The sequence below is a fragment of the Sapajus apella genome, unplaced genomic scaffold (genome assembly GCF_009761245.1).
Source record: "Sapajus apella isolate SASKATOON/1434 unplaced genomic scaffold, GSC_monkey_1.0 scaffold43, whole genome shotgun sequence".
Taxonomy (NCBI): Eukaryota; Metazoa; Chordata; class Mammalia; order Primates; family Cebidae; genus Sapajus; species Sapajus apella.
In genome coordinates, this window is record NW_022436983.1 from 4,743,120 (window position 1) to 4,767,993 (window position 24,874).

General features: G+C 43.8%; 1 protein-coding gene across 3 annotated transcripts in view; it reads left to right on the plus strand.

Moving 5' to 3' along the window:
* The window catches only part of PEX14 (peroxisomal biogenesis factor 14), a 150,951-nt gene that overhangs the window by 57,413 nt on the left and 68,664 nt on the right, over nucleotides 1–24,874 (plus strand). The window contains exons 1-2 of one of the 3 annotated variants that reach the window (XM_032300358.1): nucleotides 761–1,375; nucleotides 1,528–1,612. The exons of 1 other annotated variant lie outside the window; for it this stretch is intronic. Coding sequence is in view for 1 of the 2 variants with exons in the window: in XM_032300357.1 (XP_032156248.1) it covers nucleotides 1,528–1,612 (85 nt within the window). In the remaining variant the exon portion in view is untranslated. Of the gene's footprint in view, nucleotides 1–760; nucleotides 1,376–1,527; nucleotides 1,613–24,874 lie in introns of those variants that run through there. One more of the 3 variants, XM_032300357.1, reaches the window with a different exon arrangement.

Genomic DNA, 24,874 nt, shown 5'->3' on the forward strand with positions numbered 1-24,874 from the left:
AGCGTTGGAGGGCAGATTATAACCTGTGTGGAGCTGGGCTTGGCTCTCAAGGGACACTAGTATGTCCTGTCAGTGACATGCCCAGGTCTGAAAAGTCAGGATACCGAGTTCATCCTTTAGGGGGAATGTCTAGGGTAAGCCTCCCACAGAGGGGAGACAGGGAAAATGAATACAGGATTTCCCCTGGCTTTTTTCTTTGATTTATCCTCATGTCTTTTGTTCCCAAAAAGTCTGTCTGGTCTCAGGATTACATTCATATAAATATGGGAAGGAGATGATTTGTAACTTGAATTTAACTTACAGTCATAGGACGTTCTGTTTGAGTCTCTGTACGACTGGCTCCCTTAGTTCGAAGGATCTTAGAAAACTTGCTTACATCTGGCCCCTTAGACATTTTTTCTTTCAACAGCATCTGAGTGCACTGCAGGGCCTGTTGACTTTATCTGTAACATGAGACCATATTATTCTTTTGGTTTTGATGAGGCGAATACCAGTCATTTAAAACAGCCCCTTTCCTACCTGGGGCAGGTGGGCGGTTCCCACCCACAGGGCTGGTGTCTGGGGTGGGAAGTAGATGAGCCATGCGTAAACACACACTTTGCCTGCGCTGAGTGATGTGAAGGTTAATACCTGCAGCAGCGCCCTTTCCATCCCCTGCCTGGCTTATTTGTAGATAGGAAGATTTCATTAAATAATATTCATTACCAGAGGCAGGTAGACAATCTGTCAATCTGTCAGCTTTTAGCCATGAAACACCAAACTTTACCCTTTGAAGGCTCTTCAGAACTCAGCTCCAGTGCAGAAGCGGGGCCAGTGTGAATGGCAGTGGGTGTTGTCTTCGACATAATCCCTTCCAGCCGGGACGCCCTCAGCACTTTGCCAGGTTCTGTAGACAGCGTGGCCTCTCCCTTGCAGTTGCTTGCAATGTCGTTGGGGAGGCAGCCTGAATATTAGAAGACAGTGTGATGCTGTCTTCAGTTACATGGTACACACTACAGGCATTGAAGAATTTAAGAGAACAGGGAGATCAGAGATGGCTTGCTTATTTAGGCAAGGCTTTGAGTCAGAATAGACTCTTAAAGGGCTGTGCTGATAGAGAGCATGTGTGTGTGTACATGTACACGAGGTGTAATGTTTAGACAGGTGGAGGCAGGAAAGGGAGGCCTTCCAGAAAGAGAGCATACAGGGCGCAAGGGCAGCGACATGGGTGCGCATGGCCACACCTGCCGGGGAGTGTGAGGAATCAGCTGGAATGGAGATCAGGAGGAACAGGAAGGATCATCGCAGGCCTGAAGCTCGGCAGAGGGATTAGATTTGACAGACTCAGACACAGGAAGCCAGTGAAGACAGGGAAACAACATCGCCTTTCATTTAGGTAGATTTTAAGCTTAAGAAATAACTGGTTATAAATTTGACCACAGTAGTATGCTTGTCTCTGTAGAGCTAGGAAAAACTCCTAGGATTTGTAATCTTGAAATTCAGACTATTGAAGTGAAGTTTACTTCTCTGTTTTCTCTCTCTTACCAGATTGCCACGGCAGTGAAGTTTCTTCAGAATTCCCGGGTCCGCCAGAGCCCACTTGCAACCAGGAGAGCATTCCTTAAGAAGAAAGGTACAGGTTCCCCAGGGCTGTGCAGCGTGGCCTGCAGAGGGACTGGGGCTGGGGCAGATGGAAGCCACGGTGCAAGGCAGGTGCTGAGCTGCCAAGACCTCGTAGAGCTGCCCCATGGGGCTGAGGCGAGCACCCCCAATGGGGCACAATAGGTTTCTTTCCTGACAATGGAGCAGCGAGATGACACGATTTGGGTCATTAAGCACAGAGGACTCAGTCCAGTCCGTCATGCAAAGGCAGCATTCAGTAGCAGAATCGGCCCATTGGATGAGGCTGTGGAGGACTTCTGCTTTTTGGCCTGCTCTGTGTTGGTGACCCTGGCTGCAGGATGACTAGCTTAGGTTAGGAGTTCAGCTGCTTCAATAGAGAATGAGAAAGAAAGAAATGAAGGATGAGGGAAACGAGATGACTAAACAAGGTCAGGTTAAAGGCAAGCTTGGGGTCAGTCTGATTTACAGATTGAAGTGCTAAATTAGTGGTTTTATGGTATTTCTGTAAGCAGGGATGAAATGGACCCTGAAAAATTCAGTGTTGTCTGAAGAGACAGAATCTATTCTGGTTCTGTTGGAATTTAGGGTATTATTCTTTTTTGTAAAATGAAAACAAAAAAGAAACCTGACTTTTCACTTTTTGTGCATTTAATTTTCTAGAAATCTGGGAAGTTACTTAAAGGTCCTATATACCATGAGAGGCAAAAGTGAGCTTTCTTCCTCCCAAAGCAAAACTATTTTTCCTTAAGAAGCTGGCATGCCAGCCTCGAAATTCTGGGTTTTGAGCTGTCAGTCATTTTTGGCTGGAATGGGTGGGTGGCATTTCCTAGCTCTGTTCCGTGATATCCCACTGAAGGGATGCAGCAGGAACCATTGGTCCCTTCACATGATCATGTCCCTGGGCCACACTCACAGGGTTTGGGCAGAATAAGCCCAAACATTTCACCACAGGCAGCTGCTTCGCAGCAGCCCCAAGGCTGGGTCCCTGTGAGGTCCCTGTGACAGAGTTGGTGAGGAGCACTGCGTGCCTGCTGGCTGACTGCATTGTGCTGGCCCCCCCCATCATTAGGAGATTATTAAAATTTGGAGTGTGTTGGCTGGCCTCGACACTCTGCAAGCATCATGCCATAAAAGAGTTTTTCCTTGAAATATGTGTACCTATGGGGAGTAATTAATCATAAAAGCTTAGGGATTTCAGCTCTCTCATCAAAGCATTGAAGCTGGGGAAAGCTGAGCCTAAAAGCTGAGCTGATTACCCGGGGTAACCTGAGACAAAATCTATGGTTGCCGAGAGATCCTTAGCTCCAGTATATTGTGCAATATTATAACTGCCTGATCTTCTCTTCCACCGACAATGACCAGTTAGTCCTCATTTTCTCTCAAACGCAGCTGGGTTAGAATTTCATTTGCAGAAGGTATTTAGAGCAATTTAGAGACAAATGTCTCTGGTGTTTGCTCGGCACTTCCCCACCGCAGGCTTTGCTGAGCAGTTTTAGTATCAGGAGCTCCATCTAATCTGTTTAATTTTAATAAATCCCTGACTGGGAGAGGGAGCAAAAAAAAAAAAAAAAAAAAGGGAGAGAGAGAGAAACTCTGGACCAAATAATACTTCTTTTGAGTTACTTGGCTAATAATTACTGTAGAGAGAAAACTGTTTTTTGCAATTAATATTTGTTGCTCCATTAGGAAAAAAATCCAAATGATTAATTCATCAAGAACCATTGTACACCCTGTGCCCTGTCCCCCCACCCCCATCAGGGATTTAGCAGAGAACTGAAGAGACAAAATCCCTGCCTTCGCAGAGCTTAAATTCTAGTGTAGGGAAGGTAATTAGCAAATGGGAAAATGAAATCGGTAGGTTGTCAGATGGCAAGCGCCACAGAGAGTAATGAATGAAGCAGGGAGCCAGGGTGAGGAACACCAGGGTTGGTGTGAGCTGGACTGCGATCTTAAACAACGTGAATGTCAGAGTGTCTCAGAGAGGGCGGCACGTGAGCAGGGACCTGAAGATGACTGTTGGTACAGTGGACATAATTCCTTCATGACCCCTAATTTGGGTTAGAGTTTTTAGAATTTTAGGCATCTGGCATCTTGAGAGGCTATCCTTGCCCTTCATCCTCTAAAGAGAACCACGTGAGCTTACCCCGTACTTAAACCCAGAATCTCTGAGGTTAATCACCCATCTCCATTATCCTCTAGAATGCTGCTTCAGTCAGTAATTATCCATTTCCGAGTTGAATCCCAATGGGGTAGGTTCTGGCAGGACCTTTCCTGGGCAGAGAATTCCAAGGTTTGATTGGCGTCTGGGGAAGAAAAGCCCCTTTGCAGATTTAAACTTCACTTTTAAAATTTCAGGCTGTTCCAGGGTCAGGTCGGCCTGGCGCCATCTCTGATGGGGATGAGGGTGAGCATCTACCCGGTCCCAACAGTAGTTGTGGAAGGAAAGCAAGTTGGCTCGCTGGCCATTGGGAGCGGGAGGAACCTGGGTTCTGGCACCCGTGCTCTTGGCCTCCCTGCAGGAGCCTTGTAGCGCTGGGCTTGGAGCGCCGGCTCTGGGAGGGCTCTGAGCTCCTGGAGTCTTGGCTTTTCCTAGCAATGTCACTTCAGGGAATTGCAGTGGAGCACTGACTTGAATTATAATCTTGACTTTCTTTTTTTTAATAAACATCTCTTTCCTGAAAAGGCAAATCCAATTTTGTTTTTCTTTTAATATTATTTAATATTTAATATAGAAATTGAGGTCCCTGTAGTGCATGTCAGTTCAGTGGAAAATGAGGGTTACTTTAGGTGCATCAGCTGAGTTTGTTTCATTGTGAAACCGCAGCCTGGAGCAGGGCTGCATCCTGTCTGTGTTACCACTGGGTTAAGTGTTGTGCTCTCTGACTTTTCTGGTGGGGGTGCTCGGTGAGGGCGAGTGGGGAATGGGTGGGATAGGGATGGAAGAGCATTGGTTTGCAAAGGTCTTTCCCGTTTGTTTTTTGTTTGTTTGTTTTGTTTTGAGATCTCTTTCAGATGCTTTAAAGTCTGAACATGGGGCCATTAATGAGAAACATGAAGTTATTAGAATCATTTATCATTTTCTTTGAAGTTTGTACTGCCATTTTGTGTAATTTACAGTATTTCTTCCTTTTATCAGGAATATTTTAGATGAAAGAGAAAAGCAGCTGCTCACCTTCGGAGTATTAGAGTAAATGTTTTTGTTTTCCTTCCAACCACTTGATTGTGCAGATGACACATCAACTGCAGAATCAGCCACACATGAAGATAATTGGGCTGTGTGTGGGGTTTAAGCCCTCACAGAACCAGTCTATATATAGAAGCAATTCTTGCCAGGCAGGCATCATATCTGGGGCTTTAAGCAGGCTGCAATCCAGGAGGTTAGAGTAACGTAAAAACAGCAATACAATCAGTCCAGAAAGTTAGAGGCTTGGAAATTGTCGTCAATAGGCTTATGTTGATTTGACACTCTATCCAACCACAAAATGTAGGAGGCAATCTGCTTCCAAACACGTTTGGCAGGCTGAGGATGAGGTGGGTAATAGTGATGCTTGTTTGTGAGGGGGGCGAGGTGGGGGAGGAGGATAGAGTTGTCTGTTAACTTACTCTAATGTATCTATTGCAAAGCAAGCTTCTAAGAAAGACAAACATCATATATTTTTCTGTGTAACCCTGCATGGTGGGGCCTGGGTGGTGTTGGCTCACACTCACACTGTGTCGTTCTCAAGTGTCTAAGTAAAGGGCTTTTTCCTCCCTCATGCAATAAATGGGCCTGGTTGGGGTGGGAAAACTGAACAGATAAAACACACCACCATACTTTCTCATTCTAAAAGGTGAAACTAGATCTTATCCTTCTACTGTTCCTGGAAGCAGAAACCCCGGTAGCAAAACCGCCTCCTTGCTGGAAATGAACTTGAAGAAACCTGAGGGTCCCAACCTTGGTAGTGGGCTAGAGGTGAAGGGCTTCTCTGTAGAGTATTTCAATGGGGAGTAAATTCTTACACAGATTTCAATTTAACTCTCTTTTATTACTTTTCTTTTTTTTTTTTTTTTTTTTTTTATCATTTACGTCCATTTCATGAGGTAGTTTGCATGTCCTTGAATGGAATCTCGTTACCATGAAAGCTTTTTTAGCATTGATTTCATAACAGTCTTAATTTAATAGCTCCGTCATTACTGAGAAGCTCTGGGAGTGGGGCCCTGGCTTTCCAGGTCACTGACCTTTTAATTACAAACCTTGTTCTGATGGCCAGGTTATCGACTGGACAGCTCCCAGCTTGTGCCCCCAGGATGAAAACGAAAATAACTGTGTTTCCTCCCCCATCTCCAGGAAAAAAAAATTGTAACCTCTTGTGTTTCTAAAATTAATTTTCTCCTTCAGCTTTACTTTATAATTAATTCTTTAATGTGTCTTAGTGAAGCCAGAAGTCTTTTCACAAAGCTTTTCCTCCTAGAGCTTGGGTCCAGCAGATAGCTTGGGGGGAGGGCACAGAGATCTTGCCAGCTCCCACCCCTTGCTTGCGTGTGGCCCATTTCCTCATCCTCAGAAACTCCTGCAGCTGAGCTGGAAGGAATAGAATTGGCTCTGTGAGGGGCTGTCTGGCCCTTCTGATTTTTTGTTAACGAGACATGGAATGTGGCATCAAGATTTAGATTCATTCCTGTATTTGTTGGAGTCATTGAAGCCGGTATATTCTGGACATTTTTAAAAGAGTCCCCATTCTGAGAAAAGACAGGAGTTGAATGATTGTCTTATTGTTCTTTACGTCTCTGTTCGTTGTGGATGACAAGAGGAAACAAATACCCTCCAGGAGTTCTACTCAGTCATGAGTGTGAACCAAATAGGCTGATCTGGGTTCTCTCACTGACTGAAGAGGAAGAAAAACAAGAGAAGACTGTGGGCAGAATGTAGGGTGACAGCCAGTGGTTCTGGTTTGCTCAGGATCGCCCTGGGTTCAACCCTGAAGTGCCCATGTTGTGAACAGCCCTGTGGTCCTGGACAAATAGGTCACCCTAGCGGTAAAAGCCTTTCTCAGGAGTGAGAACTAACAAGGGAGACAAATCGGGTTTGCTTTTGGAACCTGAAGGAAGAAGGCAGAGTGAGAAGAGTCCTCTGGCAGTGAGTCCCGGAGAGGCCTGCCTGCATCAGCCTGGCATCTTCTGCACCCACTTCCTGCTCTTTCTCCTGTAGCCCTGCCCTGGTGTGGGTCCAGTGCAGAGTCTCTGGGGGCGGGGCCGTGCCCTGCAAGTGAGTGTGGAGCTGCTCGTGTGGAGCAGGCAGGGCTGTGTGGCAGCCGCACTTGTTCCTGAGGATGATTGAGCATCTCCATCCATCTGTTGTGAACGGACCGTCTTCCTTCCCTGCCAGTCTTGCACCTGCATATTCGTCACCTGCTGTTCTGGCCCAGCCTATTCATCACACCGACTGGTCCCCCCTATCAATTTTCCTGCTCCCCTTGTTATCCAAACTTGTCTTGAACTCCACAGATTTTTCTCGGCATCCAGAGGGAGACCTATGGCAGCTAGGCCCCCTGAATGTCGTAGAAGTAGAGATGTGCTGGCTTCCCTCTTCAGAGTGGAAACTGATGGCATTTGCTGCCCCAAGAAGGCCGAGGCAAGGGCTTTCCTGCACTTCACCCTACGACGGGGAAATAGTGCAGAGGAATTTATGGGGAGGGAGCCCTTTTGGATTTACCCAGTTACTTTGATGGTTTCCCTGCAACTAAAGACTGATTCTTTTCTTAAACTTGTGTGCCTGCAACAGTACTGCAAAGAAAAGCAAACTGACAAAATGACATTAGCATGTATTACTAAAAATTTTTTTACTTATTTTACTTTTTGAAAAGGTAAAGTATATACACAGTCTTAAAAATTCAAACAGTGGAGAAGGATATACAGTAAAAAAAAATGTCTTCTCTTCTCATCCCTGTTCCCTACCCATTCTCTTTCACAGAGGATGTTGCAGTTTCTTCTGTGTCATTCCAGAGATAATCTATCCACATGAAAGCATGTTAATATTTATTACTCCTCCACAGAAACACGAAGGCTTTTTAAATGCAGTGGTAGCATATTTTACACTTCAGTTGTATGTGTGTTGTTATCTTGGCAGTTATTCCACATTGATACATGCAGACTTGCTTCATTCTTTTCAGTGGCTGCATAGTATTCCATTATGTGCAAGTGTTATCCTTTTAGAAACTAGTCCCAAAATTGTGAACATTTAGGCTGATTCCTGTCTTCTGCTGTTTCAAGCAATGCCCCAGTGAATATTCTTGTCGTATACGTTGTTGAATGTGTGTTGCTTTGGCACCATGCTAAAGTCAGAGCATTTTTGCATATGGTGAGCAGGCTAGGGGATGTTTTTCTTGCTTAAATTTCATGAGATTATGTTTTGTAGTAAAGGAGATAAAACTTTTTAAAGATAAACATGACTATAGGTAGAAGGAAAGAAGGGGAAAAAGACAGTGTAACAAATTGCTGTTAACACTCAGCATAGATTTGGGTTTTGCAGGGATGGACATTCTGGTTATGTGAAAAATTCTTGCTTTCTTTTTCTGTTTTGAGATGGAGTCTTGCCCTGTCGCTCAGGCTGGAGTGCAGTGGCCCAGTCTTGACTCACTGTGGGCTCTGTTTCCCAAGTTCAAGCGATTCTTCTGCCTCAGCCTCCCGAGTCATTGGGACTATAGGCACCCGCCACCATGCCTGGCTAATTTGTGTAAAATTCTCGCTTTCTAAAAGCATAATTTTTCTCCATTTTTTGAAGGGATATGGACTTATAAATTAAATTTCTGATCCAAGGTTAAACATTCAGATAAATGCAAAGCTTCAGAAACTTGAAGATTGGGATCAGTTTTCAAAGGAAATACGAGTTCTAGTTTTCTTTCATTGTTATTGGATGTTTTATGTGTCCTAAGCTGTTGATTGGGTGGTCAGCCTTTATTCAGTACCGGTTGTATAAAGAGTAGTATTACATTAGGTACTTCATGAAAGAACGGTGAAGTACTTGTCTTTTATAGTGCAAGAGGCTCATTAAGGAGGTGGGAGTAGAAGCTGAATGCTTATCAGTGGTACCCATGTGCAGCTATGGAATAGAGCAGTATCTCAGTTAGAAGTCAGAAGAATTGGACAGGGAGAGGCAGGTGTTTAGAGCTCACCGGAGGACTGTGAGCTACTCAAGAATGATCTTGCTCCCTTCCTCCTAGTGTCTTCAGCACCCAGCCCAGTCAGCCCTCAGAGTCTAATGAATGAATAAAGGACTAAATGAAGGGCTGACTGGAATTAGAAGACACCAGGGAAATTTTCAAAAGGAGCCCAGGATTTTATTTACGTATTTATTTTGGTCTACGGTTTATGTATTTGTTCAACCCTAGCATACCTGTAGTTTTAGAACTGCCAATCAATATGCCTTTACCAGCTAGGGTGTGGTTTTTATACGGTGCTTTTTTTTTTTTTTTTTTTTTTTTTGAGATAGAGTTTCGCTCTGTCACCCAGGCTGGAGTGCAGTAGCATAGATCTCAGCTCACTACAACCTCCGCCTCTTGGGTTCAAGCAATTCTCCTGCCTCAGCCTCCCAAGTAGCTGGGACTACAGGCATCGGCCACCTCGCCCAGCTAATTTTTTGTATTTTTAGTAGAGACGGGCTTTCACCATGTTGGCCAGAGTGGTCTTGAACTCCTGACCTTGTGATCCACCCACCTTGGCCTCCCAAAGTGCTGGGATTACAGGCCTAAGCCGTGGTTCCCGGCCTGCTCAGTTTTGACCTATTGAGGGAGGCAGTGGGCATAGAGAGAGATGAGCAGGGAAGGGCTTCGTTAGTGAGGGGAGGCTCAGGCAGAAACGCATGTGCCAGTAGCTGGATTGGTCTGTAAGGAGAAAGAAGGGAAGAGAATTGAGGCTGGTGAGACAGGCAGTGAGGGAGGAGCTGGGGTTAGGACCCAATATCATATATATAAATAACGGTATTGCCTAGGCCGGAATGCAGTGGCATGATCATAGCCCACTGAAGCCTTGAACTTTTGGGCTCAAGTGATCCTTCCGCCTTAGCCTCCTGAGTAGCTGGGACTACAGGCACGTGCCACCATACCTGGTTAATTTTTTCTTGAGTTATTTTGTAGAGATAGGATCTCACTATGTTGCCCAGGCTGGTCTCAAACTCTTGGCCTCAAGTCATCCTCCTGCCTTGCCTTCCCAAAGCATTGAAATTACACACATGGGTCAGACAGGCACTTGGCCCATGGAACACCGAGAAACTCAATTTGAGGAAGTTTACTCTCCGCTCTGTATTGAAACTGACTTGGCCTGGCAATAATAAGACCAGCCACAAAGATGGTCCTGCTGAGTCTGTCTTCAGGTGTGGGGAATCTGGGCGGGGTTATTGGCAGTAGAAATGGAAATAGAAATGATAGCATATTTATATAGACAATTCTACAGTTTACGAAACATTCTCACATAGTTGATTTTTTCACTATGATCCTAGTATGTAGTGGACAGGTTAATGAATATTTGTTAAATGAATGAATATGTTATTTAATGAATCTCAGAGTAGCTCTTTTCTCCCATTTTACATAGATGAAGAAATTGAGGTTTAGAGGGGCTAAGTTGAGCTAATAAATGGCAGAAATAGAACTGGAATCTATGCCTTCTGACCAGAGTTCTTTGAACTACACCACCTGCTTCCTGGAGAGGAAGGACAGAACCACAGACTTTACAGAAGAAAGAGTAAGCCATGCTCAGGATTGGGTGTGTGTGGCAAAGGGATGGACTGAAGACTACTCTTAGTGTTGTGTTTTTTTGTGTTAAGCAGCTTTATTGAGGTATAATTGACATACAGTAAACTACATGTATTTAATGTGTGGTTTTAAAAAGTTTTGACATATGTATAATTGGGAAACTATTATCATAGTTAAGATAATGGACACGCCCAGCATCCCCAAAACTTTCCTCTTACCCCTTGGTAATCCCTTCTCCCTGTGGTCCCTCCACCCCCCTATACCCTGGTTTGCAAGTACACACTGATCTGCTATCAGTATTCAGTATAGATTAGCCTTTTTTCCCCCCTCTTTCTTTTTCCAAGACAGGGTCTTACTCTGTCACCTGGGCTGGAGTGCAGTGGCGTGATAATGGCTCTCTGCAGCCATGACCTCTTTGGGCTCAAGTGATCCTCCCACCTCAGCCTCCTGGGTAGCTGGGACTATAGGCACACACCACCAAACCTGACTAATTTTTTCGGATTTTATAGAGACAGGGTTTCACTATGTTGCCCAGGCTGGTCTCGATCTCCTGGGCTGAAGCAATCTGCCCACCTCATCCTCCCAAAGTGCTGGGATTACAGGTGTGAACCATTGCACCTGGCCCTAGTTTGAATTTTCTAGAAACGTATATAAATGGAATTGTACAGTATGTACTCTTTTTTGGTCTGGCTTTTCCACTCAGCATAATTGTTTTGAAATGTAGCCATGTTGTTGTATATATCAGTGGTTTGTTCCTTTTTATTGCTGAATATATTCCATTATATGAATATACTACCTATTGATGGACATTTGGGTTGTTTTCAGATTTTGGATATTAAAAATAAAGCTGCTGTAAATATTTATGTATAGATCTTTGTAAGGACATATCATTCCTTTTCTCTTGGGTACACACATAAGGATGGGATGGCTGGTTCATATGGTAGGTGTGTGTTTAACATTTTAGGAAACTTCTCAACTGTTTCTGAAAGTGGTAGTACCATTTTGCATTCTCACCAGTGATGTATGAGTGCACCAGCATTTTGAGCCTGGAGAACAGGAAGATGAAGGTGACAGATTGTCTAGTAATGAAGCCACTTGGCTTTGGAAATATTTTTAAGAGTGACAGTAGGTCATGCTTGGACTACTTCAGCTTTGGAGGCAACAGTGCACAAACTATCTGAGTTCAAATCCCAGTGTCACCGCTTATTAGCTGTGTGGTCCTGCATAAAATACTTAACTTCATGGTACTTCGGTTTCTTTATCTGTAAAATGAGATTAATGATAATATTTACTGCAAAAGATTCTTGTAAGAATTAATTGAAAATCGGCTGGGTGCAGTGCCTCAAGCCTGTAATCCCAATACTTTGGGAGACTGAGATGGAAGGAAGGATAGCTTTAGATGGAAGGATCGAGACCAGCCTGGACAACACAGTGAGATCCTGTCTCTACAAAAAATTTAAAAATTGACCAGGCGCAGTGGTGCACACCTGTAATTCCAGCACTTTGGGAGGCTGAGGTGGGTGGATAACAAGATCAAGAGATCGAGACCATCCTAACTAACATGGTGAAACTCCGTCTTTACTAAAAATACAAAAATTAGCTGGGCGTGGTGGTGCATGCCGGTAGTCCCAGCTACTTGGGAGGCTGAAGCAGGAGAATTGCTTGAGTCTGGGAGGGGGAGGTTGCAGTGAGCCAAGATTGCACCACTGTACTCCAGCCTGGGTGACAGAGCAAGACTCTGTCTCAAATACATAAATAAATAAATAAAAATTAGCTGGGTGTGGTGGTGCATGCCATTGGTCCCAGGTATTTGAGAGGCTGAGGCTGAAGGATCTCTTGAGCCCTGGAGCTTGAGCTTACAGGGAGTTATGATTGTACCACTGCACTGTAGCCTGGGTGACAGAGCAAGACACCATCTCAAAAAAAAAAAGAAAAGTGGGGGAAGAATTAAATGAAAATGATTTGAAAAGTGCTTAGCGGAGTGCCTGGCACTGAAAAAAGGGCTTAATTGATGACAACAATGATCAACAGTATATGTTCTCTTAGAAGATATAATCTTAATGGGCTATAGTTAGTTTACTGTAATGTTACGTTAGAAAAAATACTTGTTTTTATCATAAGAATTCATGCATCAGGAACCTTGTGGGGGAATTTTGAGCAGAGAGGGATTTAATACAGGCAGTTAGGCCTGAGCAGTGGCTTACGCCTGTAATGCCAGCACTTTGGGAGGCCCAGGCGGGTGGATGACTTGAGATCAGGAGTTTGAGACCAGCCTGGCCAACATGGCAAAACTCCTCCTCTGCTAAAAATAGAAAATTAGCCGAGCATGGTGGGGCACGCCTGTAATCCCAGCTACTCAGGAGGTTGAGGCAGGAGAATTGCCTGAACCCAGGAGGTTTCAGTGAGTCGAGATTGCGCTACTGTACTCTAGCCTGGGTGACACAGCAAGACTCTGTATGTACTATGCTTTTTTCCTTTGCATGCATACCTATGATAAAGTTTAATTTATACATTAGGTACACTAAGAGATTAATAGTGGCATCTAGTAATAAAATTGAACAGTTAAAACAATATGCTATCATAATAGTTATGTAACTGGGTTCACCCCTTCTCCCAAATTATTTTCAGATAACTGAGACTACAAAAAGTAAAACCACAGATAAAGGGAGATTACTGTGTATATGTGACGGAAGGATACTTTTATACTTTTCTAGCCTATTATTATTATTATTTTTTGGAAGACTTGGGCTTTTGTTAACAACTGTAGTTACGTATTTACAGTTTGTCCAAGAGATAAATATTGATGTATTCTGTATCATCACTGGCTTTCTGAGATGATTTTAAGAAAACTTGTCGGCCGTGTGCGTTGGCTAATGACTGTAATCCTGGCACTGTGGGAGGCCAAGGTGGGCAGATCACCTGAGGCCAGGAGTTTGTGACCAGTCTGGTCAACATGGTAAAACCCTGTCTCTACTAAAAATACAAGTTCCAGCTTACAGTTCCAACTACTTGGGAGGCTGAGGCAGGAGAATTGCTTGAACCCCGGAGTGGGAGGTTGCAGTGAGCCGAGATCATGCCACTGCACTCCAGCCTGGGCCACAGAGTGAGACTCTATCTCAAAAAGAAAAAGAAAAGAAAACTTGTCACTCTTATCTGGCCTCACTTAGGGATGGAAGTTCTTTTAATGAGATTTATCTGCTAAGGGTAGGCAAGAGAGTTTTCACCGAAGGGACTACATGATATGCGGGTTTATTGGAACTGTTGGAAAATGTTAGAAGCAGGGATTTTTGAAACTTAACATAAGGTATAACATAAGGCAGTCTCTACTGAAAAACATTTTATGTTGATTGGACTGTAATTAGAAAGATTTAAAAATAACTTTGGATAGTATTCATTAATTTACCAATCCATTGTTATATTCAACATTTTTGAGCTGATGTCTTTTAAAAATAAGTTTATCTGTTGGGGGGTGGTGTATGAATTAGTAATTGTATGAATATGAAGTATTCTTATTTTTGTATAAGATAATGTGCTTCTGTTTTAAATTTATTTTTCACTATAGATAGGCTTGCAAGGTTGGTCAGTGTCCACAGCTTGATCTTCTTTCCATTTGAAATAAGTAAAGGTAACTCACTAACGGTCCTCAGTAAACAGAGTGATGGGGCAAGCAGGCTTATGGAAATTGTGCTGAGAATTGAACAACTCTAGCAAACGTTTCCCTTCCAACTTCAAACAGACTTATTTAGTTTCTTAAACATCCTGATGGGAGCTGATCTCCTCAGACTGCTCCCCTCTCATCAGGCAGAAGACTTGGGCATGCTCTAATCTCTTACTGTTAATTATTCTTTTTAGTTTTAAAGCCCTTTAAAGTAATCTTTCTGTAATTAGATTGTTGAGTAGATTGTCTTTAGTAATATGGTGGTCTTAAATTTTGTGTGGATTTGCAGATTGTTAAATGACTGCAGAGGCTTTCATTCATGAAGTTGGAAGTTTACTATACATGATATTTCAGGGAAAAAAATCATGACCCTCTATGACAAATTAAATATCACAACCACATAAATGTCATCTTTTCAATGAAACCGAAAGTGCACAGGAATGGGACTCTTTTCCAGTCTGTTTTTGGCTTTAAGCTGTAAGAAAAATATTTTAGCACTGACAGTAGTAAACCTACGAAGCTAAAGAACAAAGGCGTACTTTCCCCAGCTTTGTGAGTCACATGCGGAATTGTGAATTAAATTATTCTAATTGCAAAATTTGGGGTCTTAGCCGAAAGAACACAGGTTGAATTTGAAGAAGTGGCAGTTAGAAAAATCGGTGTAACTTTCATGTGAAGATAATTTGCACAGAATGTAATTGAAAGAGAATAAATATGGAGCTCCATGATGTCCTCCTTGAGTCTATTTCTGATATTTACTTACTTTTTTTTTCCCAATGGAAGGCTCTCCTTTAAGCAGTCCTGAAAAGCGGAGACAGTGCTAAAACAGAAATCAAGGTTTAGTATCTCTGATCCAAAATGATTGGGACCAGAGATGTTTCAAATTTTGGATTTTTTCAGATTTTGGAATATTTGCAGAATATTGTAGTGGTTGAACATCCCTAATCCAAAATCTTCCAGTGAGCATTTCCTTTGAATGTCATGTCAGCACTCAAAAAGTTTCAAATTTTGGATCATTTTGGATATCAGATTTTTGAATCAGGGATGTTCAACCTGTAACGGGTAGAAATTACAGAAAATAACAAATAACTGAAAATAGCACTGTTCTTTAGAAGATCTTAGTACCTTATTTGGAAAGATTTTTACTATTCATTCATTCATCATCCATCCATCCATCCATCTTTCCATTCAACAAGTATTTATTGAGTTCACATATCTTACAAGGCATGGTGCTGGTCCTGGGAGTGAGGATGTAATGTTACCATTTACATACACAGAGGTCTGGGGTGGAGACCGACTCCCCAGAAATATGAACAAACAAGCAGAATACTTACAGATAAGCAAGGTGCTATGCGAGAGAAGAATGGAGAGGGTGCGGTAGGTTTGCACTGGGAAGGTTGCTGAGACCAGAAGAATGAGAAGTGGTTCAGTGAAGAATGAGAGTGCCAGGGTAGAAAGGACAACAAGCTCAAAGACTCCAGGGCAGGAAAGGAGCTTGATCTGATCTAGGAACTCCTGCAGTAGTGAGTGAAAATGAGAGTGACATTTTAGAGATTCCATCTGGTGATGTGATGGAAAATAAAAGTTCTATTCTCCTAGGCTAGAATTGTTCATGTCAGCTGTGACCAAGTTCAGCTCTGTCCACCAAGCACTCCTAGTCTGCTGTCTGCCAGGTGCTATGGTAAGTGCACTGGGGACATAAATGGTCCACACCCTTAGAGAACTTGGTGATGAGGCTGTAGAAGCTACCAGTAATACAGATGTTTTAATTTACAGGCAAGCCTGAGATAATGTGGTACAGACTATATAATAGCCACTGGCATGTGTATTTTGCTTTACAGCTCAAAAGCATTCACACATACATTTGCCCATTTAATTTTCATGGTAACCTAAGTCATTTCCTCAAAAAGTATAAACGTGGGCTTATGAGACATATGGAAGCCCACCCAATTTGAGGAGCAGGTCTTTATCGTCACTGAGTTGAATTTCAGCGTGTAGCCTGCGCCTGTGGACCTGGGCTCTCCCCTTGAAGAATCGCGTTATAGAAATGAAGTCCAGAATGACCACAGAGGTGACTTATTTCATCTATACCTTTTCATATACATTTCAGTAATTAGTATGCTACATAGGAAGTGAATTTAATTTGGAGCTTTTCTTGCTGCCTTCCATGAGGGCTTTAATCCATTCTTGTGTGTGAGAAGAGGAAGTCTTGGACTCAAGTGTGGCTCTTAAGTAAATGCTGTTGACTTTGTTGTTTTGTATGGATGCTTTTATCAGGACAATAGAGGGTAAATAGGGTGATCTCTGCTCCTGTGGAGAGGTCGAATGGTTACATTACACAATCTTCTAGAGCATCTTGCAGCAAATACATGGGTTATATTAAAAATTGCAATCATATCATTTTTTATAGTAAATTGCTGACCTTATGCAGTGGAATCAGCTTTATTGAATTTCGCCAAAAATGCGTTTATAATTCTGCCATACACACATGATATTCATGTCCTTGCTGTCCATGTGGAAATGTCCCTTTTTATGATGTTAAACAAATTAAATCGACTTTCTCCCGGGCTGCCGTGCCTCACCTTTAAGATCCATTCTCAGGAGTCGAACCTCCATGAAGCCGAGCTCATCTCCATTAGCGCAGATGTCATTACACAGAGCACCCCAGGCTGCTGCATTAGGCAGCTTTATCCCAGCAGCACAGATTCGGCTTGGAGATTCTTTAGAGGTGGCTCCAGGGCAGTAAATGTATCTCACGCCCGCTGCCTGAACACTAACAAGGTCTTACCATAATTACTCTGTTTGTTTTGGGGAAATGGTAGGTATTCGTCTGAAAGGATTTCATGGTGAACCAAGCATATATGTGTGTAGTTCGCTCTTGCTATTCACTTGTGAATGATTCATTGTAGAAGTTTTATCTTAAACCAGTTTTTCTTTAATTTTCTCCAGCTCTACTCCCTTTCCAATAAATGTGGTATCAGGAATGCAAACTAATTTTAATGTGAGCCTAACAAAAATACAATCAGAAAGTTATGGCTGGCATGGTGGCTCATGCCTGTAATCCCAGCACTTACAGAGGCTGAGGCAGGTGTGGAGTTCGAGACCAGCTTGGCCCACATGGTGAAACCCTACCTCTACTAAAAATATAAAAATTAGCCGGATGTGGTGGCAGGCACCCATAGTCAATCCCAGCTACCCAGGAGGCTGAGGCAGGAGAATTGCTTGAACCTGGGAGGTGGAGGTTGCAGTGAGCTGACATCATTCCAGTGCACTCCAGCCTGGGCAACAGAGTGAGACTCTATCTCAAAAACAAAAAACAAAAAAGAAAGTTATGTTGCATACTTAGATGAAATGCAAACATTGAAAAACGATCTGCTTTTTAAGATTTACTTACTCTGAGTTTGTTCATGTCTGTAATCTCTGTATCTATGTTTGTATAAATTGTTGGTTCCCAGTTTAGCACAAAGAGGCAGTATGATTCACTGGAAAAATCATGTATTCATACATTTACTAATTATCAAATATCCATTTCCTCTATGTGCCAACATTTGTGCTAAACATTAAAAATACAAAAAGAAGCCTGGGTGCAGTGGCTCACGTCTGTAATCCCACCACTTTGAGAGGCTGAGGCAGGCAGATCAGGAGGTCAGATGATCGAGACCATCCTGGCCAACACGGTGAAATCCTGTCTCTACTAAAATACAAAAAATTAGCCGATCATGGTGTTGCACACCTGTAGTCCCAGCTACCTGAGAGGCTGAGGCAGGGGGATCGCTTGAACCCAGGTGGTGGAGGTTGCGGTGAGCTGAGATCATGCCACTGCACACACTACTGCACTCTAGCCTGGCAACAGAGGGAGACTCTGTCTCAAAAAAAAAGGGAAGATTTAATATTTGTAGTTTATTGGGGTTCCATGATATATAAACAGATGTGGTGTGGGTGATAAAATATTATAGGTGCTGTAATAAGTATCTCAGTGGAGGCCCGGAGGAGAGAGTGAACAGTTTTGTGGTAGGGGAGAGAACTAGTGAGGAAGAGTTTAAAAAGATACTTCCGTTCACAGAGGACGTCCTCTTAATCCGAGCCCTGCAAAAGGATTAGTTGTTTTTAAGATCTGAAGTGAAGTGGTGACTTTTGTCCATACAGGAGGTGATGGGGCATGTCACTAAGGCAAGAGATGGAGGAGACAGCTTGGCAAGTTGGAAAGGTGGGCAGAGGTGGGATCAGGGAAGACCTGGCATGTGTTACCTCAGGAGTGTGGATTTTATTATGTGGACAGTGGAGAAGCCACAGAAAAGGTTCATGTGGAATAATAAATTTCATACTAGCGTTTCAGAAAGCTCTCTCTCAAAGGTAGGGCGGGCATTTGGGGGAGGGGAATGATGGATGAACCAGGGCAGTTGTTGTGGGGTTGGAGAGGATGGATTAGAGAGTGAGGAAGTAGAATCTCCTGGAATTGGTGGTTGAATGGATACAAGAGTGAAGAAGAGGGAAGAGTCTGGGCTCAATGTCCAGATTTTTGGCCTAGGGAGCTGGAATGGAGGATCGCAGATAAAAGAGTGGACTGGGGGTGCGAGACGCTGTGAGAAGAGAAGACCCAGAGGGAGGTGCGGGGAACCCTGCCACGTGGTTAGTGGTTATGCAGAGGTGGAGGCCCCACAGTCAAGCAGTGGCGCTGGCTTCTGCCTTTCAAAGTTGCTTCCACAGGGTGACTGTTAGGCTTGCTCTTTCACGCGGACATTGTTAAGTGGTTTCACTGAAATTTGAGGCTCTCTGAAGAAAGGGAAGATGGCATTTGTGAAGCAAGTGTTATTTTATCTGGAAATGATTTCTCAGTGATAAGCCTGTCACTCTGCCTCCTGGTGAAGTCTGCTTCCCCCTCCAAGAAGAGAAGATCCCACTGAATCGGGTCATGGTCACAGTGGGCCACTACTCCCACCTTCTGCTGAAAACAGCTTCCAGAAAGTTCCTTTCCCCTCCTTTGTCGTCTGTTTCCTCAGCTGCTCTTCCCTGAGTTTGTCCTTCTCTGTTATATCTGTGTTTTCACTGATCTTCCTGTGACAGTCAGCCTGTTTGCTGATCTGGCCTCCGCAATTTTTAGGTCTTCCCTGCACACCACATGACGTGACGGTTAGTTCCCTGACCTTGCTTGCACCTCGGTTTTCTGGTAGCAGATGGTCTTTGTGGTACCTTTATTCTTACAAATCAGTGGAATCAGAAGGTTACAAAATGTGTGGAGCTGAGGCAGAAAGCCTAAAGGGCAGACTCTCCAAAAGGAAGGATAAAAAAGACGATCACGATATCAACTGACTTCCTGGGAGATCGCAGAGCACGCACAGAGTCAGTGAACTCCATAATATGCATTCCAGGTCACCTGAAAGAGGCAGGGAGAAGGGCATTTTCACTTCTTGAAGCTGCTGCTCCTCTGCCGGTCCAGCCTGATCGTAGAGCTCTCTTGGCACTGCAGCTGTGGTCAGGTCTTCCTCTGAAATGACTGTAGGCTTCAAATACCCATGCAGTACAGTCCAGATCTAATGCCTGGGGCTGAAGGTGGACTTGGTTTGGCTGTGAATTATGATCTATATGCTTTCAAGCATATAGGCTGTATACCTTTTTTTTTTTTTTTTTTTTTTTTTTTGAGACAGAGCCTCACTGTGTCACCCAGGCTGGAGTGCAGTGGCGCAATCTTGGCTCGCTGCAACCTCCATCTCTTGGGGCTCAAGCGATCTTCCCATCTCAGCCTCCCAAGTAGCTAGGATTATGATGCATGCCACCGTGCCCAGCTAATTTTTGTAGTTTTAGTAGAGATGGGGCTTTGCCATGTTTCCCAGGCTGGCTGTACCCTTTTTAAAAATAAAGCCTATCTGAAAGCAAGTTGCTTCTCTGGAGGCATCTTCCTCAGTCTACTTTTGTCCAGCTTTCCCATGGAAAGCAGCCTCCTTCTTGATCTGGGGCTGCAGCAAATCATATGCTGGCCATTTTGGGAACACATCCCATCCCTCCCCAAAATCACCCGCAGGACTGACCCCACCCACCAATAACACCTTACACCAACCTGCCGTGTCTCTTATTGCCCATTCCTGTCGGGGACAGTCACTGTATCAGTCGACTTTGGTGGACTTTCACCTCTCCTATCTGCTATTTTTTAATTTACAAATTTTAAGTTAAAAAAATTTAAATGAAAGGTATTGTTACCTACTCATTTCTGGTAACTCTTCAAGACACTGACCTGAAGAGCCTTCCTTCTTCCCTACATACAGAGATGGGGGAGAGATGGGGAAAATGATGGAGGAAAACAGTCTAAAAATGATTTTCAGTGTAAAATAAGGGAGGGAAAAACAAATGTTTGAGGAAACCCAAAAAAAGCACCTCTCATTACAGTAATTAAGCGGCAGCGTTTAACCTATCAGAATGTGCTGCATATGTGAGAGACAGGCAGGGAGCTCTGTGTTTGAAATTAGAGCTGTAATCCTCGGGGAAGAGAATAGTTAAATAATTTGTTTTTGAGGTGCGAGAGCAGAACTGGCAAGGTGTGAGTGTGTGTGCCTCTGTGTGTGTGTGTGTGTGTGTTTGCATGCGCCCGTGGGTGAGGGGCCGGTGCCTGTGTTTACCAGGAATACCCTGGAGGTCGATATTTATCAGCACCTGTGTGCTGTCAAGAAGCACACAAGCTGCCGTTGCCCGTTCATTAGGTTTTCAGCAGAGTCGGGGCCTCACCTGTGGCCAGGCGTTGCATCATAACAGCAGAACTTGCTTCATTCTGGCCCTTTGGGACACACAGGAATAGATTTGAGAGACAGGATGAGACATACAGAGAAGACGCAAGCATTAGGGGAGGAGGAAAGCCGAATGATTCTGGAGAGCGTCTGTGGCACAGGCACTGCTGGACAAAGTGTTCCATCTCAGTGGCTGGCACTGCGGAGCCAGTGTGGGCATTCCACCGAGCACGAGGTGAAAGGGGCAGCCCAGAGGCCTGCCGCTGAAACCCCTTTCTGCAGGTGTCCCCTGCCAGTGCTCAAAGGTGTCGGCAGGGCTCCTCCTCTGCTAGGATGAGGGGTTGGGATGACGGGTTCACAGTGTTCTGTCTGCCCTTTCAGCAGCATAACCTTTGTCTCTCCGGGCTCCTGACTGGAGCTGGTGATACTGCGAATGTGCTGCCCCTCTGGAAGCTGCAGCATGTCTCCCTGTGTATCCCCAGAGCATGGCAGCTGCGATCAGAATTCCACAGGATGGGGCTGATGAGGATCCATGCACATCCATCCCTGTACCCCTCATTAGGGAGTTGGGTTGGGGGTGCCTATCTGCACGTGTTCTTTTTCAGCTCAAGCTCTCTCTCGGTCTCTGTGAAGGGTTTCTATTACACTAATAAGGAGCCCTGGGGACGCTAGAGGAGTCCTGGGGACGCTGGCAACAGTGTGATAATCATTCCCTTGGAGGGCTAGAGGCGGTCGGTGTGTGCTGACCTCATCCTGGGGGAGTGCTGATGAAACTCTGGCTTGGCCTTGCTACCAGATGTTGGGGGTTAGGGGACAAGGTTGCCGGGGTATTTCTTCTGTGGCTTCATTGTTACTAGGCTTGCTTGTCTTTGGGGCATTTCATCAAAACTTCTTTAGTTTTCCTTAAGAACTTTGAAGAGCTGATGAGCCTGATGGAAAATTTTCTGTAATAACTCAGTGCAGAAACACACTTCACAGATACCAGCTAATTAATCCTCAGAGCACCCTGGGGACAGGGGAGAGTAGGTAATGACACTGGTGATTTTCATCCCCATTTTATAGACTGAGAGACTGAGTCACCTGGAAGAATCTGTGATTTGGGCCCGAGGGAGGGCGCAAATCTGGAAGCTGAGGTTAGAGTGCTTTGCCTTTTGGCCTCTCTTGGGACTGTTGGGTCTTACCTTAAAGTCATTTGAGTAAGTTATTAAGTAAAGTCAGTCACCTTAGATTTTGCCTCTTCTCTCATCTTTTCTTTCCCCCACTTGATACTAGGTCTTAGATGTAACTGGTATCCATCAATACAGATCCCTAGCATCAATTGTAGTAACTGCCTTGTGTTCTGCTGAAAATATGTGCCGTAATTCATTGTAACCAGTCCCCTTGATGGACAACTAGATTATCTTCATTTTTCACCATCACAGCAACTCTTCTTTAAATATTCTTGGGAAATAGGTTTTACTTTTGTGATTACCTTTGTGGGGTAAAAACCTCAGAGTTAGGCCAGGCGCGGTGGCTCACGCCTGTAATCCCAGCACTTTGGGAGGCCAAGGTGGGTGGAACACCTGAGGTCATGAGTTTGAGACCTGCCTGGCCAACATGGTGAAACCCTGTCTCTACTAAAAATACAAAAATTAGCCGGGTGTGGTGGTGGGCGCCTGTAATCCCAGCTACTCAGGAGGCTGAGGCAGGAGAATCACTTGAACCCATGAGGCAGAGGTTGCAGTGAGCTGAGATTGCTCCACTGTATTCCAGCCTGGGCAACAGAGTGAGACTATCTCAAAACAAAAAACAAAAAATAAAAAACTTCAGAGTTGCTAATCTTAGGTTAAAGAAAATAGATTTGTTTTCATTTTAATGTGCGTTGCTAACCTGTGCTTTAAAAAGGTGATTTCAGCTTACAGCCTCAACACCAGTGGCCCGGTGCTCTGAGCACAGGTCTCAAACGTCCATGTCGTCAAGTTCACAATTCACAGTTCCTTCTTTTGGCTAAGCATGGAAAACCCTTCCCACTGCAAGCGCACAGAACTATTTGCCTCCCCCCACCTTTTTATTTTATTTTATTTTTTAACGATTTTAGTTTTCTTCTGGAATTTTTTGTTGTTAGTTGAGTAATAGGGAATATGGCTTTATTTTTTCCTAGTGACCAACTGGATTGTCTCGGCACCATTTAGTCTTTCACCGCTCATTTGACATGTCACCTTTTTCATCTACTAAATTCCTAAATATACTGATGTGTGATTAGGGACATTCTATTCTCATTCATTGCTATGCTTGTCTGTTGTTATGCTAATACTGCAATGTTTTTATTATTGTAGATTTGTTACAGATTTTATTTGTTAGTTTTCATTGTACTCTTTTGCTATTGTCCTTTCTTAGAGTATCCCTGGCTTTTCTGGCCCTTGTATACTTCTTAAGACATTTTAGAATCACTTTTATCATCTTCTTCGTGATCCCACCCCACCCCTACCCACTGCCAATCAAAAAATCAGATCCGTTTGAAATTTTGATGATAATTACATTCAATATAGAAATTACTTTGGAGGCTGGGCTCAATGGCTCGTGCCTGTAATCCCAGCACTTTGGGAGGCCGAGGCAGGTGGATCATTTGAGGTCAGGAGTTCGAGACCAGCCTGACCAACATAGTGAAACCCCGTCTCCACTAAAAATACAAAAATTGGCTGGGCGTGGTGGCACATGCCTGTAATCTCAGCTATTCGGAAGTCTGAGGCAGGAGAATCGCTTGAGCCTGGGAGGCAGAGGTTGTGGTAAGCTGAGATTGATTGCACCACTGCAGAATTGACGTCTTTGGAGTATGCACTCTTTCCATCCATGAATGTGGGATGTCTTTCAAGTAAAATATGTCATGTCATTGATGCTTTTATACAGTTCTTGCATCGTTTCTGTACATTTCCTTTAATTCTGAGTGCCTGTATTTTTAATTTATTGCTTTAGGCTATTTATTTCCATTACATTTTCTAATTGATCTTTGCCAATAGTTATTGATTTCCGTGTTTTTAAATTATCTTATTGTTTTTAACAGTCCTAATTGTTTTGTTGGTTCTCTTAGGTTTTCTCAGTAGCATATCACATGAAAATAATGTTTTCCAGTGTTGTATGACTTTATTGTTATGATTTTGACTAGCCCTTCCAGAACAGCTTTAATTAAATGTTAGTGCACAAGGAGGTACAATGGAAGGCACAATCACCCCCTTTTCTTTAAAGCATTAATTTAGAGATGAAGAGCATGGGAATAAGAGAAATCGCCATGATGATTCCTAGACTTTTCAAAGTCCTTGCTTTGCAGGACTTTTTCACCTATTTTATTTTCAGTTTTTTACCTATTTGGTCCAGTATTTATTCTTTGGCCAAAAATGGCTTGACATGCTGAAAACCACCTTATTTTAGAGAAGAAAATCAACATTATTTCTATTTTGTCAGGCAGAAAAGCTAAAAGACATTGAAATAACTCCCAGTCCCTTGGCAAACAGATCAGTGAGTAGACCTCTGTAGAGACAGAGCCACTGCCCAGAGAGGATGGGACGGGGGCTGGAGGTCTGTTGCCACGGCTGCTGCAGCGCAAGACACCACTGCAGCCCCTTCACCAAACAGTGTATAGCTTGAGTGGAAAGGGCAAATTTTTGGCTGAAAAAGTAAATAAAACATGGACGCTGTAGCACATCATCAGAAGTGATTATTTATTCTACAGAACTAGAGACTCCTCTTCTCTCAGAGGACAACTGACAGCAGCTTCTGTATCATCAGTCCGCTGCCCTCACCCTGCGACAGATCGTGGTAATGGATGGAACAGGGGGTCATTTTATGATCTCAGGCCTGGGGAGCTGCAGGGATTGGGTTCTTACGCTTTCAGTCTCGCCTCTCCTGGTCCACTCTGCGTTGCTGCCAGATGATAAGATTCCAGTTCTGCTGTCGGCGCGTGTCTTCCCTGCACTCCTTTGGGTAGTTTCCATTGCTCCTAGAATCAAGTCCTGTCTGCTTATATTCTTTCTAACCTGATTATTTTCCTCCATCTTTTATATTGAACAGCTTCAAATTTCCAGAAAAGTGGAATAGCATGTGAACACCCAGTTCCCTCCCCTCCCCTCCCCTCCTAGGAGCAATGGAAACTACCCAAACGATTAGAGCGAAAACACGCCCAGGCAGCAGAACTGGAA